The sequence below is a fragment of the Bos mutus genome, chromosome 5, assembly GCF_027580195.1.
Source record: "Bos mutus isolate GX-2022 chromosome 5, NWIPB_WYAK_1.1, whole genome shotgun sequence".
Lineage (NCBI taxonomy): Eukaryota > Metazoa > Chordata > Mammalia > Artiodactyla > Bovidae > Bos > Bos mutus.
In genome coordinates this window covers 77,414,604-77,442,185 of record NC_091621.1, presented here as the reverse complement: position 1 = coordinate 77,442,185, position 27,582 = coordinate 77,414,604, and the positions used below count along the sequence as shown (strand labels likewise).

Here is a 27,582-nt window from a genome sequence, read left to right as displayed (position 1 = left end):
GATAGGGATGGAGGGATGGGTGGTGGAGGATGGAGGAATGGGTGGTGGGGGAGAGCCAGGACACCTGAAGCCTGCAACAAGCTAGAACCAGCATGTCTCCACCAGAACCCACGCTGGCCTCATCCCTTCTCTAAGCCCTCATCCTCTGTGCTGCAGAAGACCTAAGGAGACGCTGGTGCTCATACCTGACCCAAGATGCTGAAAAGCTGAAGGCAGAGTTCTGGGGAGCTGGCCTGGCTGCTCCCCACACCATAGGTTCAACAGATCCCTGAAAATGTGCACGAGATGCAACAGGGCCTGACAGACAGTGACTTTCATCATGCACACATGTATGTTGCTTTACTGCCACTAACAAATCTCATGCAAATTTCTCTTGTGGCCAACCCTAATCGAAAAGGGACAGGGAAGGGAATTCCAGGAAACGTAGTCCAATTTGGCCAAAGTTGCCAAAACCATCTGCAAAACCACACTGCAAAACCACCACATACCATAAATATTAAATTAACTAGAATTATTTCAAAACACATCAGATCTGCCTATTGTTCTTACTGCCTCTTCCCAGTAATGAGTAGCCTGTGGACCCAAATCTAAGTTAATACCATGTTTTGTCTAACATCTTTATAAGAAGGAAAAGAACTGGATGGAGAGCTGGCTGGCAGAGAAGCTTTGCACGCGGTGTGAGGTTGCCTTTTTGCCCCCTACAAACGATCTCAGCTGCGACGGAACAGTGAGAAAGCACTGTCCTCACAGGCTGTCCTCATAGGCCTAGTGACATGGTTTGTCACTGTGTTATATGCTTTTTACTTATAAATTGTATTAAGTGCAGTGAGGATAATGGGACCTGATGCCTGAGCTGTTCTTACAGCTCTGTAGACAACCAGCCCTTCCTTCTTTGAAGGCTACAAGCTACTTGGTGTTCAGAACCAGGTTCTGATATCACAGGAACTCAAAAGACAATGACGGTGAGGGCTGAAAAATGCCATGTTTTGTCAGTCTAGTGGAAGGGAAGATGAGAATGCCTCGTATTATTTTTTTCAGCTTTTCTGCCAGTTTGAAGTTAAAAAAAAAAGTGAAGTTAGGAAAAAGGGAGTGTTTATGTAGCCACATCAGATACTAAAATGTATTATGAAATTTTAATATTAAAAGTGTGAAAAAAATGCATGAAACAGTATGAAGACAAAGATCAATGGATTCAAATAAAGTCCAATGCCAGATTCTCAATCACATGAAAACTTAATACACGAGAGGAACACTGCCACGTGGCAGTGGGGGGCATTAGTTAACAAACACTGTGGCCTCCCCATCCTGATGTTTCCTAGAATAACCTTAGCTACTCAACAGGCTTCTAAAATTACAGAACATCTTTCCTGATGTGAACTCTGATGAATTGCTCTAGAAATGGTTTAAAGCCCCACTAAAATCCCGACCATCAAAGGCATTTATAAAGACAAGCTTCTCAGGTCCCCCAGAGTTGGTGCTCTGGGACAACCTAGAAGGACAGGGTGAGGAGGGAGGTGAGAAGGGGCTTCGGGAGGCAGGGGGACCACAGGTATACTTGTGGCTGATTCACGTTGATGTATGGCAAAAACCCCACAATATTGTGAAGTAATTACCCTCCAATTAAAATAAATAATTAAAAAAAAAAACAAAACAGGAGGGAATAAAACTTGGGGAAAAAAAGAAAAAGAGCTTCCTTCACGAGAATGGCCCCCAAACCTCTGACCTCTGCAAGTCTAGCTCCCCACTCCCAGCGCAGGGCCTCCAACCCCTCCATGGCTCCCTCAGGCCACTTCACCTTCCTGGGCTGGGTGTCTACCCACTTTCCTCATGGTGCAAAGAAATGTTTCCAGAAGGGTGCCCTCCGAGGAAGACAGATGCCCTCTTGGCCTCTTCATTTGGCTCTGGGTTCCAACCTGTCTTTCCGGCTCCGAGACAGTGAACATCTTCATATGTTTTGGGCCTTAGAAAATTCTAGAAGCTGTTGATTTTTACACCATGTTTAAAATTTTAGAAAATTGTATTTTCCATTGAGCTTGGGATGTTTATACTTAAGCCATCATGCAGCTGTTTTAGGCTCTACATTTTACTCGGGGTTCTAAGAACCTTACAGGATAGTGTAAGATCAAATTTGATCAAAATCTGATTAGAAGAATCAGATGACGTTTACCTGAGAGATGCTAAATTAAGTGGGATCAATTTTAACCTTATAAATATACTAAAGGCTGTTTGGACATATAAAAAGTCACGCTCTGCGGTTGAAGAAACCTCGGGAGCCCCGTGGGCCCCAGTGACCCCCCTCTATCCCCAGCTCCTGGTCTCCGTCTGCCGGCCTGGGTCGGTCCTACACTCCATTTCTTGGCTTCTGCATCTTCTCTTCCACTAGAACCTTTATAACATGCAAAGGACTGTGCTAAGAACTGTGGCTCCTCAAATTGCTTCATTTCCTAAACCCCCAGAGAAATTCAGCAGCGCTTGAGTTGTTTTTTCTCTTCAGGAAAGAAGGGCAGGCACTACACAGCCCTTTCTGTATGCAGACACAGTGTCTGGCCCGGGCAGTGGGCCCCGTGGATGCCTGCTGGGTGCGCGCTCTTCCTCTCTGCTTCACATGTCTGCGAAATTAGTAAAGCAATGCTGGCTAAAACCTGCTTCAGAAACTGGAGTCCTGCCAACGCTGATGTCACAAGAGGAAACCTAAACTGTGTTTGCATCAAGGAAACCCATTATCAGTGGGAGATGAACCCAACCAGGCTGTGGAAAGGGAGGCTTCAGCTTCCACTGACGACACAGCAGGGACACCCTAAGCTGACACAGGAGCGATGCCAGCGCCCTGCCAGGCTGGATAGAGGCTGGCTGTGATGGAAACATGACACGCACACCTGGATTAAGTTAGCTCTTTATGTATGCAACCCGGACAGCCTATGGAGAAAAATGTCACAGAGGCATCAGGGACACAGGGCTTCCTCAAGTCTTCTTCCCCTTCTCTTCATAGTTTCAGTCTGCAAGCTAGATTAGATAATATACACTGTCAATTAAAAAAAAAAGCAAACTAAATTAAAAAAATAACTCCCAAGGCAGGGTTCTGTACAGAATTCCTAAGAGTTCAAATATTCCCACTTCGGAGACCATGGAGGGCAGGTTGGTTGGCTTTGCAGGGGAAAGCGCATCAAGGGGAGGGCTGGAGCATCACAGGTCTCCAGGGCAATGGACTGCCTCCTGTGCCCTTGGGGAGCACCACACTCCCCTGACCTAGGTCACCTCCTGTGTCTCTGGTTCCAAAGGCCCCGCGGCCCTGGTGGTGCCGGGGGGCTTGGCTACAGCCTGAGCTCGCGGTCGGGCTTCACACTGAAGGGCTCCAGGCGCTCGGCCTCGGGCAGCAGGCTGTTGAGTCGCTCCAGTAGCGGTACCGTCTGGTCGATGCCCATCTGGATGCGACGCAGGATGGCCGACATCTCATTGACCTTCTGGATCTGCTCGGCGTATTTGGCATACCTTTTCTGGCGCTCCTGCATGAAGCTAAAGAGGGTTTCTACAGACAGATCCATCTGCAGGGGCAAGAGAAGTGAGACACGTTCAATCCCGTGGAAACAAGTCCCAGCGAGAGGATGGTCGGGCTGGCGGGGGGTGGCGGTGGGGCTGGGGGGGCTGGGGCGTGGCGAGCAACAGGTGCGGACCACGGGCCACGTGGAGGACGACCAGCGTTCCTGGAAGTGGAAGCCTGGGGGACGAAAACCTTCCCGAATGTGGCTGGAACCCTCTGCAGGGGGAGTGAGGTGAAAGCCCCCAGGTCCCGTTCTGGGTGTGTAAGCCACTTAGTCCTAGGTGAGGCCCAGGGAGTTTCTAGCTCTTTTTCTCTATAGAAAGAATCCTGGGCTGGGAAATCAGGCAGATGGGGTTTGACTCTGGCTCTGCCATTGGTATAGATGGAGAAGCTCTATAAGTCAGCAAAAACAAGACTGGGAGCTGACTGTTTGCAAAATTCAGACTTAAAGTGAAGAAAGTAGGGAAAACCACTAGGCCATTCAGGTATGACCTAAATCAAATCCCTTATGGTTATACACTGGAAGTGAGAAAAAGATTCAAGGGATTAGATCTGATAGAGTGCCTGAAGAACTATGGACAGAGGTTCGTGACACTGTATAGGAGGTGGTGATCAAAACCATCCCCAAGAAAAAGAAATGCAAAAAGGCAAAATGGCTGTCTGAGGAGGCCTTACAAATAGTTGAGAAGAGAAGAGAAAGACAAAGGAGAAAAGATATATCCATCTGAATGCAGAGTTCCAAAGAAAAGCAAGGAGAGGTAAGAAAACCTTCCTCAGTGAACAACGCAAAGAAATAGAGTAAAACAACAGAATAGGAAAGACTATAGAGATCTCTTCAAGAAAATTAGAGATACCAAGGGAACATTTCATGCAAAGATGGGCACAATAAAGGACCTAACAGAAGCAGAAGATATTAAGAAGAGGTGGCAAGAATACACAGGAGAACTATACAAAAAAGATCCTAATGACCCAGATAACCACGATGGTGTTATCAGTCACCTAGAGCCAGACATCTTGGAGTGTGAAGTCAAGTGGGCCTTAGGAAGCATCACTACGAACAGAGCTAGTGGAGGTGATGGAATTCCAGCTGAGCTATTTCAAATCCTAAAACATGATGCTGTGAAAAGTGCTGCACTCAATATTCCAGCTAATATGGAAAACTCAGCAGTGGCCAGAGGACAAGAAAAGATCAGTTTTCCTTCCAACCCCAAAGAAGGGCAATGCCGAAGAATGTTCAAACTACCACACAAATGCACTCATTTCACATGCTAGCAAAGTAATGTTCAAAATTCTCCAAGCCAGGCTTCAACAGTATGTGAACCAACAAGCTGGATTTAGAAAAGGCAGAGGAACCAGAGATCAAATTGCCAACATCCACTGGATCATAGAAAAAGCAAGAGAATTCCAGAAAAACATCTACTTCTGCTTCATTGACTACACTAAAGCCTCTGACTGTGTGGATCACAACAAACTGTGAAAAATTCTGAAAGAGATGGGAATACCAGACCATCTTCCCTGCCTCCTGCGAAACCTGTATGCAGGTCAAGAAGCAACAGTCAGAACTGGACATGGAACAATGGACTAGTTCAAAATTGGGAAAGGAGTACATCAAGGCTGTATATTGTCACCCTGCTTATTTAACTTTTTTGCAGAGTACATCATGTGAAATGCCAGGTGGGATGAAGTACAAGCTGGAATCAAGATTGCTGGGAAAAACATCAATAACCTCAGATATCCAGATGATACCACCCTTATGGCAGAAAGTGAAGAGGAACTAAAGAGCCTCTTAATGAGGGTGAAAGAGGAGAGTGAAAAAGTTGGCTTAAAACTCAACATTCAAAAAACGAAGATCATGGCATCTGGTCCCATCACTTTATGGCAAATAGATGGGAAAACAATGGAAATGTGACAGATTTTATTTTCTTGGGCTCCAAAATCACTGCAGATGGTGATTGCAGCCATGAAATTAAAAGACGCTTGCTCCTTGAAAGAAAAGCTATGACAAACCTAGACAGTGTATTAAAAAAGAGACATTAGTTTGCCGACAAAGGTCCTCTCGTCAAAGCTGTGGTTTTCCCAGTGGTCATGTATGGATGTGAGACTTGGACCACAAAGAAGGCTGAGCGTCTCAGATCGATGGTTTTGAACTGTGGTACTGGAGAAGACTCTTGAGAGGCCCTTGGACTGCAGGGAGATCCAACCAGTCCATTCTAAAGGAGATCAGTCCTGAATATTCATTGGAAGGACTGATGCTGAAGCTGAAGCTCCAATATTTTGGCCACCTGATGCGAAGAGCCACTCATTAGAAAAGACCCTGATGCTGGCAAAGACTGAAAGCATGAGGAGAAGGGGACAACAGAGGACAGGATGGTTGGATGGCATCACCGACTCAATGGACATGAGTTTGAGCAAGCTCCGGGAGACGGTGAAGGACAGAAAAGTCTGGCATGCTGCAGTCCATGGGGTAGCAAAGAGTGAGACATGACTGAGCGACTGAATGACAACAATTGCCACTTGAGTTGCTAATACTCATCCTTCCTGTCTCAGGTTTCTCATCTGCAAAAATCAGGGGACTGATGGCAGATTTGCAGGGTTGTTGGGAGGACAAAATGAGATGAGGTGTGCTAACATACCAGCTCCAATACTTTGGCCACCTGCTGTGAAGAGCTGACACATTGGAAAAGACCCTGATGCTGGGAAAGATTGAAGGCAAAAGGTGAAGCGGGTGGCAGAGGATGAGATGATTGGATACCATCACCAACTCAATGGACATAATTTGAGCAAACCCTGGGAGATAGTGGTGGCTTCCCAGATGGCGTAGTGGTAAAGAACCCGCCTGCTAATGCAGAAGACATAAGAAACGTGGGTTTGATCCCTGGGTCGGGAAGATCCCCTGGAGGAGGACATGGCAGCACACTGAAGTATTCTTGCCTGGAGAATCCTATGCACAGAGGATCCTGGCGGGCCACAGTCCACAGGGCTGCAGGCAGTCAGACATAACTGAAGCGACTTAGCAGACACACACCCATGCGTGGGAGACAGTGGAGGACAGAGGAACCTGGTGGGCTGCAGTCCATGGGGTCACAAGGAGTCGGACATGACTTAGGGACTGAACACCACCACCACCCCAGCTCAGGGCTCAGCCTAGCACTGAGGACTTTTACAATTCACTTGGTCCTCCGTCCTTGCTGCGGAGCACAGTCAATCTACATGAGCTGCCGGGAGGGAGTGGCACTCTCTGCCAGAACCACAAATGTCAACCAAGTCAAGTCAACACCATGAGAGGTAAATAGAGGACTGCTTCATGCACCCTCCCTCCAGTCAAACAAATTTGGGGTTCTGGGCTCCCCTTCTGGGATCTCTTTTCCTCCCTTGATGGGGTTCTTTGGAACCGATCATCTGGATAAAAACAGGGACAGTGTACCACCAGAGTGTCATATGCCCGTACCCTTCCTCTGCACAGTCCCACATCCACTCCCTCTCTGCCTGCTGCTGTTCCCTGACCAGGGAAGAAACAATCACACCACCAAGACTCAAGTTTCTGTCTCAAAGCGCAGATGCTCCCTCAGTCCTTCCTTCTTGTGTCTCCCAGGCAAGGCCCTTCCTAGCCCTGGTATCAGGCAAGGTGCTGGCAGACGCTCAATGCTCGTTTCCGCAGAGCCTGCGAGCATGGTGTGATAAAGACAAGCACAAAACACTCTAACCTCTAAGAAGGCCTGGCCTTCACTCTCTTGCCACTGCTCCTGACGACTAAGCCCTAATCCCTACTGTAGTATGTACCCATGAGCCCCAGGCACAGACTTCCTCTAGCATATCTGACACAGCTTTAGGCATTGTCAGGATTAATACAATTCGGAAGCTTTACCACTTTAACCCTTTCTATTCTGTATTGGAGTACAGCCGATTGACAGTGTGGTGAGAGCTTCAGGTGCACAGCAGTGACCCTGCCCTGCATCTTAGCATCTGGACAAACTGGAGCATCTTTACCTTTCCCATTTTTATTCTGGCACTGAGATTCCAACAAGGAAGCGTAAATACAACACAGAGACAGCAGACATTTACTGCCACACATCATGTGCGGTCCTAGCGATACGGATATTGAGAATCAACTGTTTACACCCACACAGCAGACTGTGTACATTAACATGACTTTTCTCTTCCACTCTCTTTGTTAACATGACTTTACTATTCTAGGAAACTCAGGCCCAGAAGGAGAAATGTTGCACATAACCTTGTTTCAGGAACTTTCAGCAAAACGATTTAAGTTCAAGAAAAAAACTATTGGATTTTCCCAACAGACAGAGAATGACTAGTCCTCATGACTCTTGCCTCAAAACCCTGGCCTTGCTGTGACCACATGACTAAGGACTAGTCCGCGGCTTGTACAGGAGGAAGTCTCTCATGGAGCTTCCAGGCGTCTTCCTTAAAAGTTAGCAGGCCTGCTCCTCCTCTTCTCCTTCATCCCCTCCCTCCCTCTGCTGATGCTCAAAGGCAGATGCAGTCCTCATGGGTCACTAGAATAACGAAGGTCACAATCCTTGGGTTGGCACAGCGGTGAACCAGATGAAGTCTGGGCCTATGAGGACTTTTGCCCAATGCAACTTTTCCCAGGAATGGGAAAGAACAACAAATTTCTGTATGAGCCACTGTAATTCCAGGTCTTGGTAAACCAGTGGGATTTAAACTTACACTGATAGAATGAATGTGATAGAGTCCCTACCCTTAGAACTTGCTGTTTACTCTTAAATTCATACTTTAAAACTTGCCCCACATATTCACACATTGTCACTGGTGGTAGTGTATTTCAAAGGGCAGGTGAAAAAGGAGATAAGATTATTTGTGCAAGTACAAGCTTTACTAAGACATGAGACATCTGTAGAAGGGGTTCAGACTCGTTCCAAATACCAGATGTGGATTTGCCCATCTGGCTGGTCCATTGCCAGCAATGGGTCCAAAATATTAGCAAATCAAAGCAGCAATATGCAAAATGGACAGTATATCATTACCAAGTGGGGTTTATCTAAAGGATGTAAGCTTTCTCAGCATCTGAAAATCAAAGTCATTTTGATATAATAAAGATTAAAAATCACAATCATTTCAAATCAATGCAGAAAAAGCACCGGACAAATTCATTTATAAAACATTTCAGCAAATTAGGAACAGAAGGGAACTCCCTCAATCTGACAAAGGTGTCTATGAAAAACCAACACTTAACATCATAGTGGCAGACAACAGTTTTCTCCCTAAGAGCAGGAATAAGGCAAGGATTCTTTCCTACTCTCGCCACTTCTATTCAGCATTATATTAGAGATCCTAGACAGTGCAATAAGACAACCAGAGGAAATAAAAGGCACAGGCACTGGATAGGAATAAATAAAATGGTCTTAATCTACAGATGACATGATAGTGTGCCTAGAAAATCCTATGGATACTTAGACCCAAAACCTAATAAAACCAACAAGTGAACTTAGCAGGGTTGCAAGACACACAGTTAATATACAAAAATCAATTGCATTTCTACATATTCGCAGTGAACAACCCAACAATGGAATGAAAAAATATATATAAAACTTAACAACTGCATGAACATCAACTTAGAGAAAATGCCAAAAAAATACGTATAAGACCTGAACACTGATATTACAAAACGCTGCTGTGAAAAATTAAAGGAGATCTCAAAAAATGGAGAGGTATATACCATGTTCATGGAAGACTAAATATCAAGATGTCAATTTTTACCAAATCGATTTATAGATTCATTTTCAATCTAAATCAAAATTCTAGATGGCTCTTTTTTTGGGGGTGGGGATTTGATTGGCTGATTGTAACTAAATAGAATGGTCAAAAGAAGTATGAAAGAGAACCAAGTTTAGGAAGCTCCCTGATGTACTGTGGTTAGGATTCCAGGCTTTCACTGCAGTGGCTCAGATTCAATCCCTGGTTGGGGGACTGAGATTCCACAAGCTGTGCAAGGTGTGGCAAAAAAAAAAAAAAAAAAAGGCACAAAAGAAAGTTTGAGAGACTTATAGTACTTGTTTCAAGACCTAATATAAACCTACAGTAATCAGAACAGTGTGGTAGTGGCATGGAGACAGGCACATATAGACCAGAGTAACTGAAACGAGTGCAGAAATAGATCTAAACATATGTGGTCAGTTGACTGTTTTTTTAAACCAAAGTTTCCAAGGTAATATATTAGAGAAAAGAAAGTTTTTCAACAATTTATAGAACAACTAGATATCTATACAGAAAAAAAAACCTGAACCCCCACATCTCACTCCCTTCACAAAAATTAGCATGAAATGAATCACAGGCCTAAATACAGAATCTAAAACTATAAAACTTTTAGAAGGAAACACAGGAGAAAAACCTTTGCTATCCTATAGAAAGGAAAGATTTCTTAGGTCCGAAAAACATTAACTATAAAAAAAAAAAAAATGGTTAAACTGATCATTGAAGTTTTAAATTTTAAAATTTTTAAAAATTTAAAAAGAATTTTAAAATTTCTCTTGAAAGATATCATTAAGAAAATGATAAGCCAAGACACAGACACAGACTATTATATATATATATGTGTGTGCGTATATATATGTATATATACGCACACACACACATATATTCAGAATATGTAAAGACCACTTACAACTCAATATTAAGAAAAAAAAAATCCAAGTTTCTTTTTTCTTTTTTTTTTCAGGAGAATTGACCTGGGCCTTTGTCTCATTAAAACATTCATTGAATTTCTAAAGAAAATCTGCTTTTAAGATCTTTTTGCATGTATGCTTAATCACTTAGTGGTATCCAACTCTTGGAGACCCTTTGGACTGTAGCCCGCCAGGCTCCTCTGTCCATGGGATTGTTCAAGCACGAATACTGGAATGGGTGACCATTTCCTTCTCCAGGGGGTTTTCCCGACCCAGGGATCGAACCCACATCTCCTGAGTCTCCTACCTTGCAGGCAGATCCTTTAACCGCTGAGCCATCAGGGAAGCCCTAAAAAGGAGAATCAAGATCCCTTCCAGGAAAGTGAGCCTCCAACTGATCAGCTGAATGTCAACTGAATTTATTATGAAGGAAAGGAGGGGAGCCCCTGGAAATGTCTGGGAGCCCAGGGAAAGCTTGAAGTAGGTGAGCTTGCCGGAGGTGAGCTTGAAGTAGAATCTGGATCTCGGGTAAAAAAGTAAAACTTGCCTGAAGACTGAATCCATGGGCACTGCTAAGTAAGGTGGACTACAGATCAGGAAAAAGAGAAGCTAGATATTAACCAGACAGCATTTTCCACAGAACTCCCAGGGGGAAGCCCCGACACAGTGTGGAAAGAAGACATCGTGGTCAACGGCCATATCACTGTGAAGACACTGCAGGCATTTTGTCCACGATCAAGATGACCCTGGATGCCACCCCTGTCTATGCTATCTATGTCTCTAGATAGCTACTGCTCCCAGATGAGAAGTGGCTACGCATGACACCAGCACCCACGGGGCTGAGCACTTCACTGGGGAGGGACCTGTTTCACAGATGCTCCCGTCCTTGCTGAGCTGGGGTGGCAGAAAAGCACTCGGTGGTTTTCAGATCCATTGGTTTAAACCCTCAACAGCTGCTCTCCTAAGGTTTTGCCAGAGCTTTCACCTAAGGTGTGAACTGACCATCCAGACCCTGCAAAATGACCTGCTCAGACATCTGAGGCATTTCTGAGCTGGAGCTGCGTGACTCACAAGTCACTCTGAGAGCAGTGGGCTTCTCTCAGAAGTTGGGCATGGGCTTCAGGATAAACAACAAAATAAAGGGTTACTGTGAGCACGTCACCATTCTAGCTTTACGGCTGACTGTATATAGCTTGCAGCTGAAGACAGTGCTGTCAGACAAAACTGGGTTAAAATCTCGGTTGTGCATATGACTGATCATCTTTGTGACCTTGAACCAATTACTTAACCTCTTCGACCTTCAGTTTCTTCACCCTTAAACTAGGCATAATGTTAGGACTTACCTCATGTGATTAATGTGAGGAATAATGAGATAACATGCACAAACACACAGAAGAGCCCCAGATAAACACATTACCAAAAACATGAGAACTGAAAGAGAAACTATGTCTAGAAACCTCTTTCTCATGAGAAATGGAAAAGCAAGATTAAGTAAATACGGGCAGAGAAAATGATGACCTTTGAAGATATCCACGTAGGCGCACGTATCTCTGTTTTATAAAGCGCCTGGTGGTGCAGTGCCTGAGACTGTGCTCCCAATGCAGGAGGCCCGAGTTTCATCCATCATCAGGGAACTGATCCCACATGCTGCAACTAAGAGTTCTCAGGCTGCAACTAAGACCCAGTACAGCCAAATACATAAAGAAAGAAAAACATTAAAAAAAGGAATTTTAAAGGCGGGTGAGCAACTTTTATGCCTCATCACTATTACACTATCTTCAAGGTTTACACAATCACTCAGAGGACAATCTACCATTGCGTTTTTTGCTGGTAAGTTTTATTTTTGTTCTGAGCTTCTGCTACTGAAAATCTTACAACACAGTCACATTACTTACCCACCAAGTTTCCTTACAGAAACATTTCACACTATGTAATAACTGAAATCATTATTTACCTACAAGTCCTTCCGTATGTTTTTGATTTATATGTTCAGCCATGAGAATGAGTTACTATTACCACTGTTTGGTGCTACCAACATGGTAAAATAAAAATATATACATATACTTGCATGTATATATACATTTTTCAAAAAATATTTTGAAAGCAAGCAGAAGAGCTTCAATAGACGATATCCTCTCTAGCGAGAGTACAATGCTTCAAAAATTATTTTTTAAAATTTCCTGATAGAATAAGCTTTGATGCTAGTTTGGGAAAGGTAGGTCATCCCATGGAAGATGTCTAAATGCTTCATGGAACTTCCCTTTCAAAGTAAAGATAACCTTGTCAAAGTAGTGATACATACTTCAAGAGTAAACAGCCCTAAGTTAGAAAAAAGATGCATGACAACAGCAAGAGCTTCAGAAAGAAGAGTGTACATCTTCTAAATTCTAAAACCCTAAGCTGTAGATAGGTTCAAGATGGTAAAAAGAAAATTTAACTTTTTCACAGATCAAAAGAAAATGATTAGACAAACCGTGTTTCACAGTTAACAAAATTCAACTCTATACAATCAACAGATTATTGCTTTTCCTCCTCTTCTTAAGTTACTTAAGTCTTTTTAAAAAAAAACTGTTAAAAAAAGACTGCTTAAGGACTTAGGACTCACCTGGTGGTCCTGTGGTTAGGAATCTGACTTGCAATGCAGGAGACACAGGTTTGATCCCTGGTCTGGGAACTAAGATCCCACATGCCTCGGAGCAAGTAAGCCCACACACGGCAACCAGTGAGCCTGTGCGCCCCCAGCACACGATCGCACACGATGCAACCAAGACCCAACGCAGCCTCAATAAATATTTTTTAAAAAAGATTGCTCAAGAACTTGAGACTCTATTTTAAAAAGTCACTCATTTTTTCCATCCTTTAAAAGTAATGTTCAGCTTTTAATGTGATGTCTCAGTTAACTTAAGCTTTAAGGTCAATTTTTATTTGGTCTCAAATAGTCCACGTTCTCTGTATTCATTCTGCCTTTAAATTCTGGTTTCCCAAGTTGGTCAATTTAGGAATATGGAGGTTGGGAGCTAGAGGCCACAATGGGCTGAGGCCAGCGAACCAAGGGCTTTCTGCCCTCTCCTCACATTTCAAATCCAGTCCCAGCTTTGTTCCTTTGTATAGATATCCTTCAGCGCTCCCAAGTGTAATGAATACGCAGGGGTACACAACTCTGCTCTTTTATTATAATTTTTGTTTCTAGCTAGAGGGGTGAAATGGAAAACTGAGAATTCATTCTAGTTTACATATATCCAAATAATGAATTCTCAGGTGTGTAACAATCTATAGGGATGTGGCCAAGGCTTTAATGTTTTTTTGGAGATGGGCATATCACTGGTTTTTAGCAATGCAGGCTTACCCCCCAATCCTTGACTTGGCTAATAATTCACTACCATAGAAAGACAGAAGTCAGAAGGCTTGAATTTAAATACTACTATCTGTGTGAGCCTGAGTTTCTACTTCTTAAAAATGGGAATAGTAATACCCGTCCATCATCCACCTATTATTTTACAGTAGTGTTATGAAGATTACAAATGAGACGATATATTGAAAATGACTTAAAAAGAGACCAGAACTATAAAAATGTAAACTTATATTATTATAAGAAATACCATCAGATGGCCAAATCTGTTTGGAGATCTGTTTTTCATAAGTACTAACATAAAACTAAGAAATTCCCCAATTATATGATCACATTCAAAAGAAACTGCTTCAGTGCTTTATAAAAAGCTTCACTCTTTCTCCCATTCTAAATCTCAGAACTACTGATTGTGATTAGAGAGCAGCTGACATAACCAAGTAAATTAGTACTGTCCCAAGGGCAAAATCTGGGGCTGCAAACATACAGCTTGAAATTCTGTCCAGTGGGCACACAGAAAGGTGCTCAACATCTTCAGTCACTAGGAAAACGAAGATCAAAACCACAAACAGCTACAACTTGACACTCACTAGGATGGCTGAAATAAAAAGCTAGGCAGCAAGTGCTGGTGAGGACATGGAGAAACTGGAATCCTCATGCACAGCTGGTGGGAACGTGAATGCTACGGCACACTTTAGTTTCTCCAAGAATTAAACACAGGGTGACCATTAAATACCACACGACCCAGCAATTTTATTCTTTGATAGATATACTCAAGAGAATTGAAACAGCTATTCACAGAAAAACCTGCAAGCAAATGTTCATGACAACATTATTTCATAATACTCACAAAGCAGGAACAACGCAAATGCCCATCAACTGGGAAACGGATAAACCAAATTGTGATATATCCATACAACAGAATAGTGCTTAGTCATAAAAAGGGAAGCGATACTGATATAAGCCACACCATGGATGAACTCTGAAAACACTATATTAAGTGAAAAGCCAGATACAACAGGCCACACCTTATGATTCCATGTATGTGAAATGCCCAGAAAAGGCGACTCAGAGAGACAGAAAGGAGATTAGTGGTTGCCAGGGGTGGGAGAATGGGGCGTGGGGAGTGATGGCTAATTTATACAGTGCTTATTTTGGGGGGTGATGAAATGTTCTGGAATTAGATAGTGATACTGGCTACTCAAGTTTGTGAATACACCAAAAACCACTGAAGTGTATCCTATAAAACAATGAGAGGTACCTCAAACTCAAGTTCTTAATCATTGACTGGAACCTTCCTTCAGTTCAGTCACTCAGTCGTGTCCAACTCTTTGAGACCCCATGAACTGCAGCACGCCATGCCTCCCTGTCTATCACCAACTCCCAGAGTCCACCCAAATCCATGTCCATTGAGTCAGTGATGCCATCCAACCGTCTCATCCTCTGTTGTCCCCTTCTCCTCCTGCCCTCAATCTTTCCCAGCATCAGGGTCTTTTCCAATGAGTCAGTTCTTCTCATCAGGTGGCCAAAGTACTGGAGTTTCAGCTTCAACATCAGTCCTTCCAATGAATACTCAGGACTGATTTCCTTTAGGATTTGTTCTTTTTAAAAATTTTTTTGTTTTATTTATTTTTTAGCCATGCCACATGGCATGCAGGATCTCAGTTCCCCAACGAGGGGTGGGACCCACATCCCCTGCAGTGGCTGTGCCGAGTCTCTAACCACCAAGCCACCAGGGAAGTCGCATTCCTGACTTGTCCCTGCACTGAACCCATAATGTCCACCTTCCTAACGTCACTCTGACTGGAAGCATCTTCTGGAGGTCTTTCTTCAGCTTTAAGAACCTGACGCTGTGGCTTCATTCTTGAGCTTTCACACATCTGCTACCTCCTGATTTTGCCTGTGACCCATATGATCAGCTGTCTCCACTTCAAAAAATGGACTGCCCCTTGCTGTCAACCAAAGTTTGGCCCATTCTAGCCCACCATCATCCATCCATTCTCATGGGGATTCAGACAGATTATAAAAGTGAGGGTTTCCTAGGTTGCAACAAAAACTCTTCCAAGTCAACTCTATGGTTTCTGGCTTTCTGACCCTTCTCCAGACGACCATCCCCGAAGAGGACCGGGAGCTCTCTGTGGGAATCTTCTCCGGGGTGCCACCCTCTTGCACAACAGACAGATGACAGGCAGATGTTTTCATCAATTATGCCATAGGCTTGATGACATCAATTACCACACACTGGATGTTCTGATGTGACTATTTCCAAAGGCAATTGTTTATGGTGACTCTTACAGATAAGAGTAAACTCTTGCCACTTATTCTCACATCACACCTTTGATCTGTAAGTCAGACAAGCAGGGAAATCCTTCCCTGGCAAATCTCAGTCTACAAGGTCTACCAAAAACAGGAACTGAAATCCATACTAGCTGGACTGTTTCTTGCAGTAATCTTGTACATCATATTAGGATAACTAGGAAGGTAGAACACAATATATAATTTAGTAATTCCCTAGGTATTTTAATGAATGTAATAAAATCACATAATAACAGGGACTTCCCTGGTGGTCCAGTGTTGAAGAATCCACCTTGCAAGTGCAGGGAACATGGGTTCGATCCCTGGTTGGGGAACTAAGATTCCATCCTGCAGAGCAGCTAAGCCCACACACCACAACTACGGAGTCTGAGCATCACAACTAGAGAATCCATGCACTGCAATAAAAGATCCCGGACGATGCAACTAAGACCTGACGCCGCCAAATAAATAAAAGTATTTTTTAAAATAAAATAATGTTTAACAGTTACAACCACTGCCCACTGTGGATGCACGCTCCGTTGCTTCAGTCGTGTCCGACTCTTTGCAACCCCGTGGACTGCAGCCCCCTAGGCTCCTCTGTCCATGGGGATTCTCCACGCAAGAATACTGGAGTGGGTTGCCATGCCCTCCTCCAGGGGATCTTCCAGATACAGGGATCTAACTGACGTCTCTTAAGTCTTCTGAAGTGGCAGGTGGGTTCTTTACCACTAGCGCCACCTGGGTGAGTACCAATTAAATGTCAGGCACTGTACTATATACCACAGATACATTATCTTTATTTCTCACAAGAGGCCTATAGGGAAAATAGTCTTCTACTAGAGCTGCAGAATCAGGGGTCAGAGATCATAAAATGTGTCCAGGGTCACACAGCTCATCCTAGCAGTAAAGTCAGAATTCAAACTTATGCTTTTTAAGCCTAATCTCCCCCTATCTTTTCTTCAGAGCCCATTAATTCAAATGATTCACTTCAATGAAATACATACCATGTTGGGCCACGTGTTCAGGACCTTCTTGATACCCTTGACAGATGCATTAATATGGCAATTTTCACAGTTTTCCAGTAGAGTGAAAGGACACTTTTGTTCCTAATTTAAGCACCACCATTTCTTTTTTTAATAACAAGGAGAACAAGCTGCCAGACCTAACACGAACATTCACAAAACAAAAACCAAGAGGAGACCAAAGGGAATACACTATTTATTAGCAGATAAACTTGAGTGACATTTTCTCTGGCAAAGTCTGCTTGTACATTTTGTACTCTGACATTTCACTTATACAAGCATTTCACAATCCTTGACTTCACCGAGGGGGCTCAGAATATGGAGTTTTAGCACAGCAGGGGGCCTCAGAGATCATCTCGTCCCACCCCTCCTCACTTTACAGAAGGAGGCCACCCCGGAGAGGGTCAGTCCACACGGCACGGACTGCCGGCGCCAGGGCCAGACTCCAGATCTGATCAAAGGGCCGCCCCACCACACTACCACCAGCTTTTCCACGGTGAGCTCTACCTGGTCAAACGGACTGTCAGTGTGTGTCACAACCATGACCTAAAACAGGAGTTTTCCAGATTCACAGACACAGAGGACAGACTTCGGTGGCCAGGAGGGGAAGGGGAGGGATGGATTGTGAGTTTGGGGTTCAGTCCAGTTCAGTCGCTCAGTCGTGTTCGACTCTTTGCGACCCCATGAATCGCAGCACACCAGGCCTCCCTGTCCATCACCAACTCCCGGAGTTCACTCAGACTCACGTCCATCCAGTCAGTGATGCCATCCAGCCATCTCATCCTCTGTCGTCCCCTTCTCCTCCTGCCCCTAATCCCTCCTAGCATCAGAGTCTTTTCCAATGAGTCAACTCTTCGCATGAAGTGGCCAAAGTACTGGAGTTTCAGCTTTAGCATCATTCCTTCCAAAGAAATCCCAGGGCTGATCTCCTTCAGAATGGACTGCTTGGATCTCCTTGCAGTCCAAGGGACTCTCAAGAGTCTTCTCCAACACCACAGTTCAAAAGCATCAATTCTTCTGCGCTCAGCCTTCTTCACAGTCCAACTCTCACATCCATACATGACCACAGGAAAAACCATAGCCTTGACTAGACGAACCTTTGTTGGCAAAGTAATGTCTCTGCTTTTGAATATGCTATCTAGGTTGGTCATAACTTTCCTTCCAAGGATTAAGCGTCCTTTTAATTTCATGGCTGCAGTCACCATCTGCAGTGATTTTGGAGCCCAAAAAAATAAAGTCTGACACGGTTTCCACTGTTTCCCCATCTATTTCCCATGAAGTGATGGGACCGGATGCCATGATCTTCGTTTTCTGAATGTTGAGCTTTAAGCCAACTTTTTCACTCTTCACTTTCACTTCCATCAAGAGGGTTTTGAGTTCCTCTTCACTTTGTGCCATAAGGGTGGTGTCATCTGCATATCTGAGGTTATTGATATTTCTCCCAGCAATCTTGATTCCAGCTTGTTTCTTCCAGTCCAGCGTTTCTCATGATGTACCCTGCATAGAAGTTAAATAAGCAGGGTGACAATATACAGCCTTGACGTACTCCTCTTCCTATTTGCAACCAGTCTGTTGTTCCATGTCCAGTTCTAACTGAGATTTCTCAAGAGGCAGGTCAGGTGGTCTGCTATTCCCATCTCTTTCAGAATTTTCCACAGTTTATGTGATCCACACAGTCAAAGGCTTTGGCATAGTCAATAAAGCAAAAATAAATGTTTTTCTGGAACTCTCTTGCTTGAGTTTGGGGTTAGCATATGCAAACTAGTACATACAGGACGGATAAGCAACATGGTGCTACCGTATAGCGCTGGGGGCTATATTTAATATCCTGGCATAAACCATGATGGAAAAGAATACAGAAAAAGAGTGTATATAACTGAATCAGTGCTGCAGAGCAGACACAAGACCGCAAACCAACTATGATGATGTGCGTGCTTGGTCTATACTTCCATCATAAAGAAATACATATATAAATAAATAAAAGTTTCTCAAGACACCATTTCCGGCCAAAAGGAAAATAAAAGCCTATTGTGAACTGATGTCAAACTCAAATGACAGGGTCCAATCAGTCAAGCGTCTCCACGTCCGTTAGGAACAGGAACATGCTCAGGTGGCCTCAACCTGCAGCTAGGAGGGTCTCACTCCCAGTGGCAAGCATCTCTGTGTCCTGGAATCACAGAAGCCTCCTCCTGCTCCTGAGTAGTCACCATTTCCTGTTGTGCAAGTGACAAACAATGGGCAGACGGTGGCCAGTGTTTCCATTCATTACACCACAGGCTGAATGGCATCGATTACCACATAATGGACATTTCACAGTGACCCTGCTTCCTTTGTTCAAACAATGTATCTAAGTGTCTCAGCAAAGGAACCCATTCTATTTGGGTCTTTAAGAGAATGAAAAGAGGAATCTCAGGAATAATTGCATCACTTTGCCCCAGTAATGATTTTATGACTTGTTCAACTTCCCATGTGCCTTCTTACCCTTGGAGGTGTTATGTCCAGGCAGGATGAGAGGGAAGAAACCTCAAAACCTTTAGGTGGGTCTCAAAACTCAGTACATCAATGTCAGGCGGATCACCCCACACCCGGCTGCCCTGCCCTGGAAATGGGCTAGAAAGTGACACTGAAAGGCAGCCAAAAAGGAAGAGAAACACATCAGGGTCAAAATCAAAGCTCAAGGGCAGAGACTCCATTCCTCCCTCCGCACTGGGAGACTCTCCCTGGACTCTACAAAAGTGCAGGGCCATAAACATCCTAGAACAGGGGTCCCCAACCCCTGAGCCCCAGAACGGTATTGGTCCATGGCCTGTTAGAAACAGGGCCTCACAGCAGGAGATGAGCAGTGGGCAGGCAGGCAAGCCAGCAAAGCTTCACCTGTGTTAACAGCCGCTCTCCATCCCTCACGTTACTGCCTGGGCTCCACCTCCTATCAGATCAGCGGTGGCATAATAAACATAATCAACTTGAATCACCCTGAAACCATCTCGCTCTCCCCTGCCCCGCTGGTCCATGGAAAAATTGTCTTCCACAAAAGCAGTCCCTGATGCCAAAAAGGTTGGGGACCACAGTCCCAGAGGATCTTCTGCCTCCCTGGGAAGTCCCTGTTCTGCTTTCTCTCTCATTGAAGCCCCACTTTCCGTAGCCCTCCCGAGTGGGAGAGGGGCAGCACGAAACCACTGTCCAGCTTCCCCGACGGCGCCCCTCTGTCCGCCTTCATTTCTGCCACAGTCCTCTGAGATATTGGTAAAAACCCCTTTCTCAAAAAACTGACTGATCAGGAGCCTGGAAAAGTTAGCCTTAAACCGGCAGAGCTGGCATCTCCGCGATGGATACGTGGGGTCTTCAGGGTTATTTTCTTAAGTGTGGCTGCGTCCCATAAGGACTGTGTTTGAAATAAAAAAGGGTGCTATGAAACCATGGAAAGAATACTAGAAAGGAATATGGGATCAGGGAAAGAGAGCATTAAGTGTGATTAAGGAGAGGAGTTGGGGAGTAAAAAGCCTTTGGATAAAGAAGTAAAGACAGGGACTTCCCTGGTGATCCAGTAGTCAAGACTTCATTTTCCAATGCAGGGGGTGTGGGTTCAATCCCTGGTTGGGGAGTTAAGATTCCATTGCCTAGTGGTCAAAAAACCACAATATAAGACAGAAGCAATAGTGTAACAAATACAGACTTTAAAATAGTCCATATTAAAAAAAAAAAATCTTAAAAAAAAAAAAGAAACAGAAAAAGACAGTAGAAAAAGCAAAGGCTGTGGAGTCTTCCATGTGGGTTTCAGATTCGGATTTGAGTGTCCAGCTCCACCATTTAACAACCACATGCCCTTAAATGTTTGCCTTTCAGGTCTCTGAACCCTGGTTTGTATCTGTCAGAAGTCTATGACAAGGTACATCGAATGCCTGCCCTAGACCCGGCGCAGGGTAAACACGTAAAAGACATTACAGTGGTCTTACTATCACGATTCTTACTCCCACATTAGGAGAAGGGCCGAAGGAGCCCTGCTAATAGACGGAAGTGGGTGGATGTGAAGACAATCTGGCAGGCACACAGTATAACCTGGACTCTCCTTCCCAGTGTCCAAGATTATAGGGAAATAAAAGTAAGTTTGTATGACCTAAGCAACACATTCACTATTTTAAAACCTGAGCTAAGGCAACCAACCACTGTAAAACTGGGTTAATAATGTGCTCTATCATCCCCTCACTTACGCAAATTGGACATGAATATAACCCTTTCTCTGACTTAGAGAACAGACTTTGGAGGCAGTGTGCAGGTAAATATTTTACACCTAACATCCTCTATGCTATGCTTGGGGAAAGAACCAGAGATACCCAAGATGAGACAGTGATGATGCTGATGATAAAGTTTATACTAACATAATCATCCGGTTGACCTCAAGTGACACCAGAGTCTGTGCTCTTAATCACTGTGCCAGGTGACCTCTCCTGACATGCGAGCGCCTGGCACAGAGTCCGGAGGCCCATGTCATTGACACCTCAACTCCCCTACACAGACTCATGCAGGGAACACTTCCTCGGCACGAGGGGAGAAATGAGGCAGAGACCCCTTGTCCGGGCAGAGCAGGAGTGTTTTTAGACAGGCTGTTGGCATATCCGGAGGGGGATGGAGATGCACCGGGCAGAGATGGGAGCAGAGTCCAGCAGAAGGGAGCAGACAGAGGGCATAGAGCGAGAATGGAGACCAGAGGAACACCCAAAGCGAGTGGATTCTGTGGCACACAAGTGTGGCAATTACAAGACGGAAAGGCAGGTATGTGGTGCCTTGGGAGTCCCTGAGACCAAGGGAGTCTTGGTCTCAGCAAGGGTGAAGGAGAAAATGGCTGATAAAAGACTGAAATAATGCCATTTGCAGCAACACAGATGGACCTGGAGGTTACCAAACTAAGTGATTCAATATACACACTACAATATATAAAATAGATACTGTATAGCACTAGGGACTAGACTCAATATTTTGTAATAACCTATTAGGGAAAAGAATCGGAAACAGAATATATATGTATGTATATGTATGTATAACTGAATCACTTGGCTGTACACTTGAAATTACTACAACATTGTTATCAACTATATTTTGATAAAAAAATTTAAAAAAAAGAAAACAGCTGAGGTGTACTAGGATGCTTCCCTGATAGCTCAGTTGGTAAAGAATCCACCTGCAATGCAGGAGACCTGGGTTTGTTCCCTGGGTTGGGAAGATCCCCTGGAGAAGGGGAAGGCTATCTAATCCAGTATTCTGGCCTAGAGAATTCCACAGACTGTATAGTCCATGGGGCTGCAAAGAGTCGGACTCGACTAAACGACTTTCACTTTCACTTTGGGCTATGATGCGGGAATAAATCCCTACTAAATGCTATTTTAATTATGCCACTAACGCTCATTCTTCTACAGTAACATCCTGTAAGAACTCCATTGGTGGTCTTACTGCATTTTAAAGAAATGACTTTTACTCACTAAAAGAATCCTTTCATTTACACAGCTCCTTAGATTCCTGCAGAAAGCTTGCATCTTCACTGTCCCATTTGCTCTGGAATACAAGTTGGCTGTCGCCTTAATTTTCTGCAAGAGCAGCTCTAGCAATGGTTGGATACATCCATGGACAAGTGTCAAGCTCTCTACTCATGTGCAGAATGAGCCCTGGGGAGTGAGGCCAGGATGGCATCTAAAATCTCATTATACCGGGATTACCCGGTGGTCCAGTGGTTAAGACTCTGCGCTCCCACTACAGGGCACATGGGTTCGATCCCTGGTCAGGGAACTAAGATCCCATGTGCCACATGGCGAGGCCGAAAGAAAATAAAATGATGGAGCATTTTAAAAAATAAATTAAAAAATATAAAAATCTCACAATACCAAAATACAGTCTGTCAACAAGAGCAGAAAAAAGTTAACTGTTGTCTCAAGCTCTAGGGATACTTCCTCAAGAAAACCTTTGGGAATCCTTAAGATCTGAAAGAATGAGAGATTTTTTAAAAGGAGTTTGGCTCTGGAAGTGTCCTCCCAAGAAACAATAGAGACAGCAAACGAGTAGGTACTGTGACTGTCATTGGTCGGAACACTTGTGATAACTTTTAGGTGTAGACAGTTGTGAGGAAGAGCCCTCCTGGCTTGCTTTGTACTAGCCAAGAGGTCACTATATCAATGGTTCTTTTCTAATAAGACCTTCTGGGCCTACCCTACCTAAAATTTACACCCCACTGACATTTCAAATCCTTTTTCTTGCTTTCTATTTTGATTCTTGGCATTTTTCTTACATGTGATATGTAAAACTACTTTTTTCATCTTGTTTATTATCTGTTTCCTCAATGGAACGTTAAGGTCTATGAGGAAGGGAGTCTGTCTCTTTTGTTCAGCAATACATCCTTACCACCTGGAGCAGAGCCTGGCCCAGAGCTGAATGAGTTCAGAAACGAAGCGAACATGGAGAGGTACATGCATAGAACATTCTGAAAAGCATATTCTTATCTCAGTGAGTGAAAAAGCAGCAGCCAAGGAGACAGAACCCTAATAAGGCTCATATAAAAGAGAAAAAGAGAAGAGAATTACTCCAAGTTGGGGGAAAAAAAATGTGCGTTCAAGATAGAGATTCATTAAAAAGGAAAACAAAACGAACCAGGCTGAAAGCAAATACTGGTCATCTCATCACTGAAGTTAGCAACCATGGCTAACTGTCATATTTGCCTCTAATCTTTTGAAAAAAGAGATTTAACATATCTGAAATCCTATTAACTACATAATGTGTATTAATTTTTTCCACTTAATGATTTAACTGTTTGCTTAATATCACTTGATTTTCACTGACAGGAGGACCTAATCAAGTGAAATTTACTTGGGACCTTGGGGCCTTGCACCAACCCCTGTGAATCTCAAAGTTAGAATGAAGATGCAGTTTAGAATTATAAGTTCAAAGATGGCACAGAGGGGCTTCCCTGATAGCTCAGTGGTAAAGAATCCACCTACCAATGCAGGAGACACGGGTTCAATCCCTGGTCTGGGAAGATCCCACATGCCACAGAGCAACTAAGCCCATGCACCACAACTATTAAGCATGTGCTCCAGAGCCCAGGAACGTAGCTACTTAAGCCCGAGCACTCTAGAGCCTGTGATCTGGAACAAGAGAAGCCACTGCAGTGAGAAGCCCGCACACTGCAAAGAAGAGTAGCCCCCGCTCACTGCAACTAGAGAAAAGCTCACACAGCAACAAAGACCTAGCACAGTCAAAAATAAATAAAGTTACAAAAAAAAAAAGACTAGAAAGAAATTGAAAAAAAAAAACAAGATAATGAGATGTTAAAAATGTAGCCCCAAACCACCCTGGGCACACGACAGACTACATTTCCCAGCCTCCTCTGGAGTTAGCTGTGGCCATGTGACTGAGTTCCAGCCAAAGTGACCTGCAACATTTATAGGTCTGATCTAGGAGAACCCTGCATCTGTGCTACTCCGCTGTTTTCCCCTCCTGCCAACTGGAATGCTATCAGCAATGTGGCCTTTGGATATGGCAGGGCCATAAAACTGGGAGGAGCCTTGAATTCCTAACTCAATGGAGGAGTCACCTGCTAATCAGAAACATCCACCCTGAATACGAGCAAAAAATAAACTTCAGCAGCATTTGAGCCATTACACATTCTTGAGTCTATTTATAGCTGCAGTCTAGCCTACATTTACCTAATGCGTGGCTGTGTGCTTAATCGCTCAGTCGTGTCCGTCTCTTTGTGACCCTTTGGACTGTAGCCTTCTAGGCTTGTCTCTCCATGGGATTTTCCAGGCAAGAATACTGGAGTAGGCTGCCACTCCCTCCTCCAGGGGATCTTCCTGACCCAGTGATCGAATTCACATTTCCCGTGTCTCCTGCACTGGCAGGCAGATTCTTTACCCCACTGAGCCATCAGGACATTTACCTAACAGAACCCTCATAACCTTTATTTTCTGTAACAGAATAAGAAAGCTTATCAGTCACTATGACAAAGACATTGACACATGTGAAGAATATATTAACTTGTTCATTTAACAAGCATTTATTAAATGTCTACTATGTGCCAGGCATGTGCTGAGCATCGCAGCTACATTCAAATGTATTAACACATTATTGATCGGGAGATTTTTGCAGAAGCTAACACCTGTGGCTGATTTATTTTGCAAGTGAAGACTGAAAGTCTCCAGTCAGTAATGTTTGGGTAACAAAAGACCTATTTATACATCTCTGGCCAATAATGTGTTACACTTCCTTATTTTTCTTCATGAAAGAGGCACAGGACAGGACTGTCTTTCCCTGGTCCTACTTCCAATTCCGTTACCATGTGCCCGGAATACTGCTCACCTGCTGGCTTATAGACTGCAGTTCCTCTGGCTTTCCTCACGAGAGAGGTGGCTGAGGGGCCTCCAACATCACCCATCCTCGCAGCTGGAAAACGAGCTGGGGAAGAGAGTGGAGTGGGGCTCTGCGCCTGGCCCGTGAGGCCTGTACTAGGAAAGCTGGCCGAGCCGGCTGTCCAGGGGCACGACTCGGGCAGCTGACCTGGAGGCAAACGGGGCTGCTGCTCACACATGCTTCACATCAGTATCCAGAGCCTGAATGGAGGGGAATCTCAAAGCAGTCTCATAATTGGGTTTTGCTCAGGCCTCGCCAAAACACACAGGCCCACATTTCCAAGAGGCGAATAATAAACTTGATTGGGCCTTTGTCCAGGATTTCTGCCTTTTGGCAGGCCAGCGCTGGTGCAGAGGAAGTGAGGGGCCAGGTCTGAGGAAGTGCTGTACGGCGTCCCTTACAGCCAGATACACCAGAATGTGCCCAATCCCTTAGCTGGATTTCCTGCCACACAGGGGACCAGCTGTGTTTCTTACTGGAGAGAAAGGCTGCCCAAAGGACAAGAAGGGAGCACAACTCTGTCCCAAGGGCTCAACCTGAAATTCACACCAGGGCAGCCTGTCAGACAGAAAGGAAACCCGGAACGTTCCAGAAATGCCTCGCCCTCAGCCTTTCAGCAAAAAGAAACCCAACATTTCAATGCTCTTGTCAAAATTTATAGCTTTAACCAATGCTGCCAAACCCATTTTATAATGTGAAGTCGAGCAAGCAGTGACCAATGCCAGGGTATGTTTAAAAGCAGCAACAGGAATCTAACAGTGTTGTCATTGGGAGGACATTTGGTTCAAGGTGGCAGGCAAAGGGTAACATCCTCACCTGGCCAGCGCTCACACAAAGCAGGCTTCTTGCTGAAGGGGCTCAGAGTGAATGCTAACACCAATTTAAACACGGATTCTCTGCAAACTGTGAGAAACTCACTTAACCTTGGTCAGCCTCTCCCCCAGCCCCATGGGAGGAAACATGGTACAGGAAGTCAGGTCAAATACTTGGAAAATGGCTCCAGCTGGGTCTCAAACATTACAGTATTGTCGACTGAAAGAAATCCCTGCCCAAGAACAAGAGCTCACTCCTTCCAACACTAGTTGAGAGCCTACAGCACGAAAAAGGAATAAAAACCCAATGATAAGGTTCTGTGGAAGTGGAATGTAAGTACTAAGGTAAAGCAAAAAAAGAGGATGGGAAATCAGATTCATCTTCTATTGTCTTAGTTATTAAGTCGGAGAGAAAGCTTGGACAAACCCCCAATAAACTCAGGGACCCTTAGTTTTCAGTGTGCCATGAAAGGGCTGAATTAGAGAAATTTGAGGGTGTCTTTATAATCCCACGTAATCATGTGGCTTAAGTGTCCATCTGAAAATGCTTCATTTGGATTAATGTTAAGGGAGCATGCTTTCAACACAGATAACGAAACACACAGAGGCTACCAGAATCACTCATGAATTTAGTTTTAAGGCCTTTAAGCAAGCACACAGAAACTGTAACAAAGGTAACCTAGCGGCTTCTAAACCGTGAACACATTCCCTCGCTGACGGCAACGGGCGGGGGCAGAAACGAGATCTAGGTCGGTGACTGTGAGCCGCTCAGTTGTCTCAACTGTGTCTTCCTTGGGCTTCCTTCCAGGTCTTTGCCACTGGCCTCCCTCCCCACGTCCCCGGCCCCTACGGAAAGCCCTTACGTTAGGAGGATGCACGTTCCTTTCTTCCTTAGCTTTCAGTAACCCCGATTTCAGTGGAAGATGTGACCTAAAACTGAAAGTGTCTGCCTGCCAACCTGAGTCCTTAACTAGAAACGATGAGATACCAACAGAAATCACTGGAACAATCAGAGGCGAGACATTCACAGCTTAGAGGCCGAGGACCACTCACGTGCCACATCCAGCTTTGCATTTCTCATGGTCCACACTCCACAGGCACCAGTTTGCTTTTTACAGAGCAGAACAAACAGTTAAATTAACTACAAAAACTCCAGACAGCACATATCTGTGGCATGAAGGAAATCAGGCAGGGCTTGCAGACTAGGTTAAAAATGATGAGTCGTGCCTCTGTGTAGTTCTTTGTGATACTCAGGTTGGTGAAAGTACTTAAGATGAGTCAATGTTTAGGCTGCTGCTGGTATCAAGAAAGTTCACACAGGCCAATTCAGAGCATTAAGGTTAGGCTTTTCTCTCTCAGTCATTATTTTCTGTTGTTATTTTTTTTTCTATTAGTCATTATTTTTATTCAAAACAATAACAAGAGCTAATACCACAGTGTTTATTATATGGCAGACATGGTCCCGTACTTTACACAGAGTAACTCATTTAACCCTTACCAGTCAATGGGGTCGCTAAGAGTCGGACACGACTGA

At 44.3% G+C, this 27,582-nt stretch overlaps 1 protein-coding gene across 2 annotated transcripts in view; it reads right to left on the bottom strand.

The window, feature by feature from the left end:
- Nucleotides 1-797: 797 nt before the first annotated feature.
- Nucleotides 798-27,582, bottom strand: part of BORCS5 (BLOC-1 related complex subunit 5) — a 99,546-nt gene continuing 72,761 nt past the window's right edge. For both annotated transcript variants that reach the window (XM_070371107.1, XM_005890033.3), the window contains exon 4: nucleotides 798-3,542. In XM_070371107.1, coding sequence (XP_070227208.1) covers nucleotides 3,312-3,542 — 231 coding nt within the window. In that variant the 3' untranslated portion in view covers nucleotides 798-3,311. The remainder of the gene's footprint in view (nucleotides 3,543-27,582) is intronic.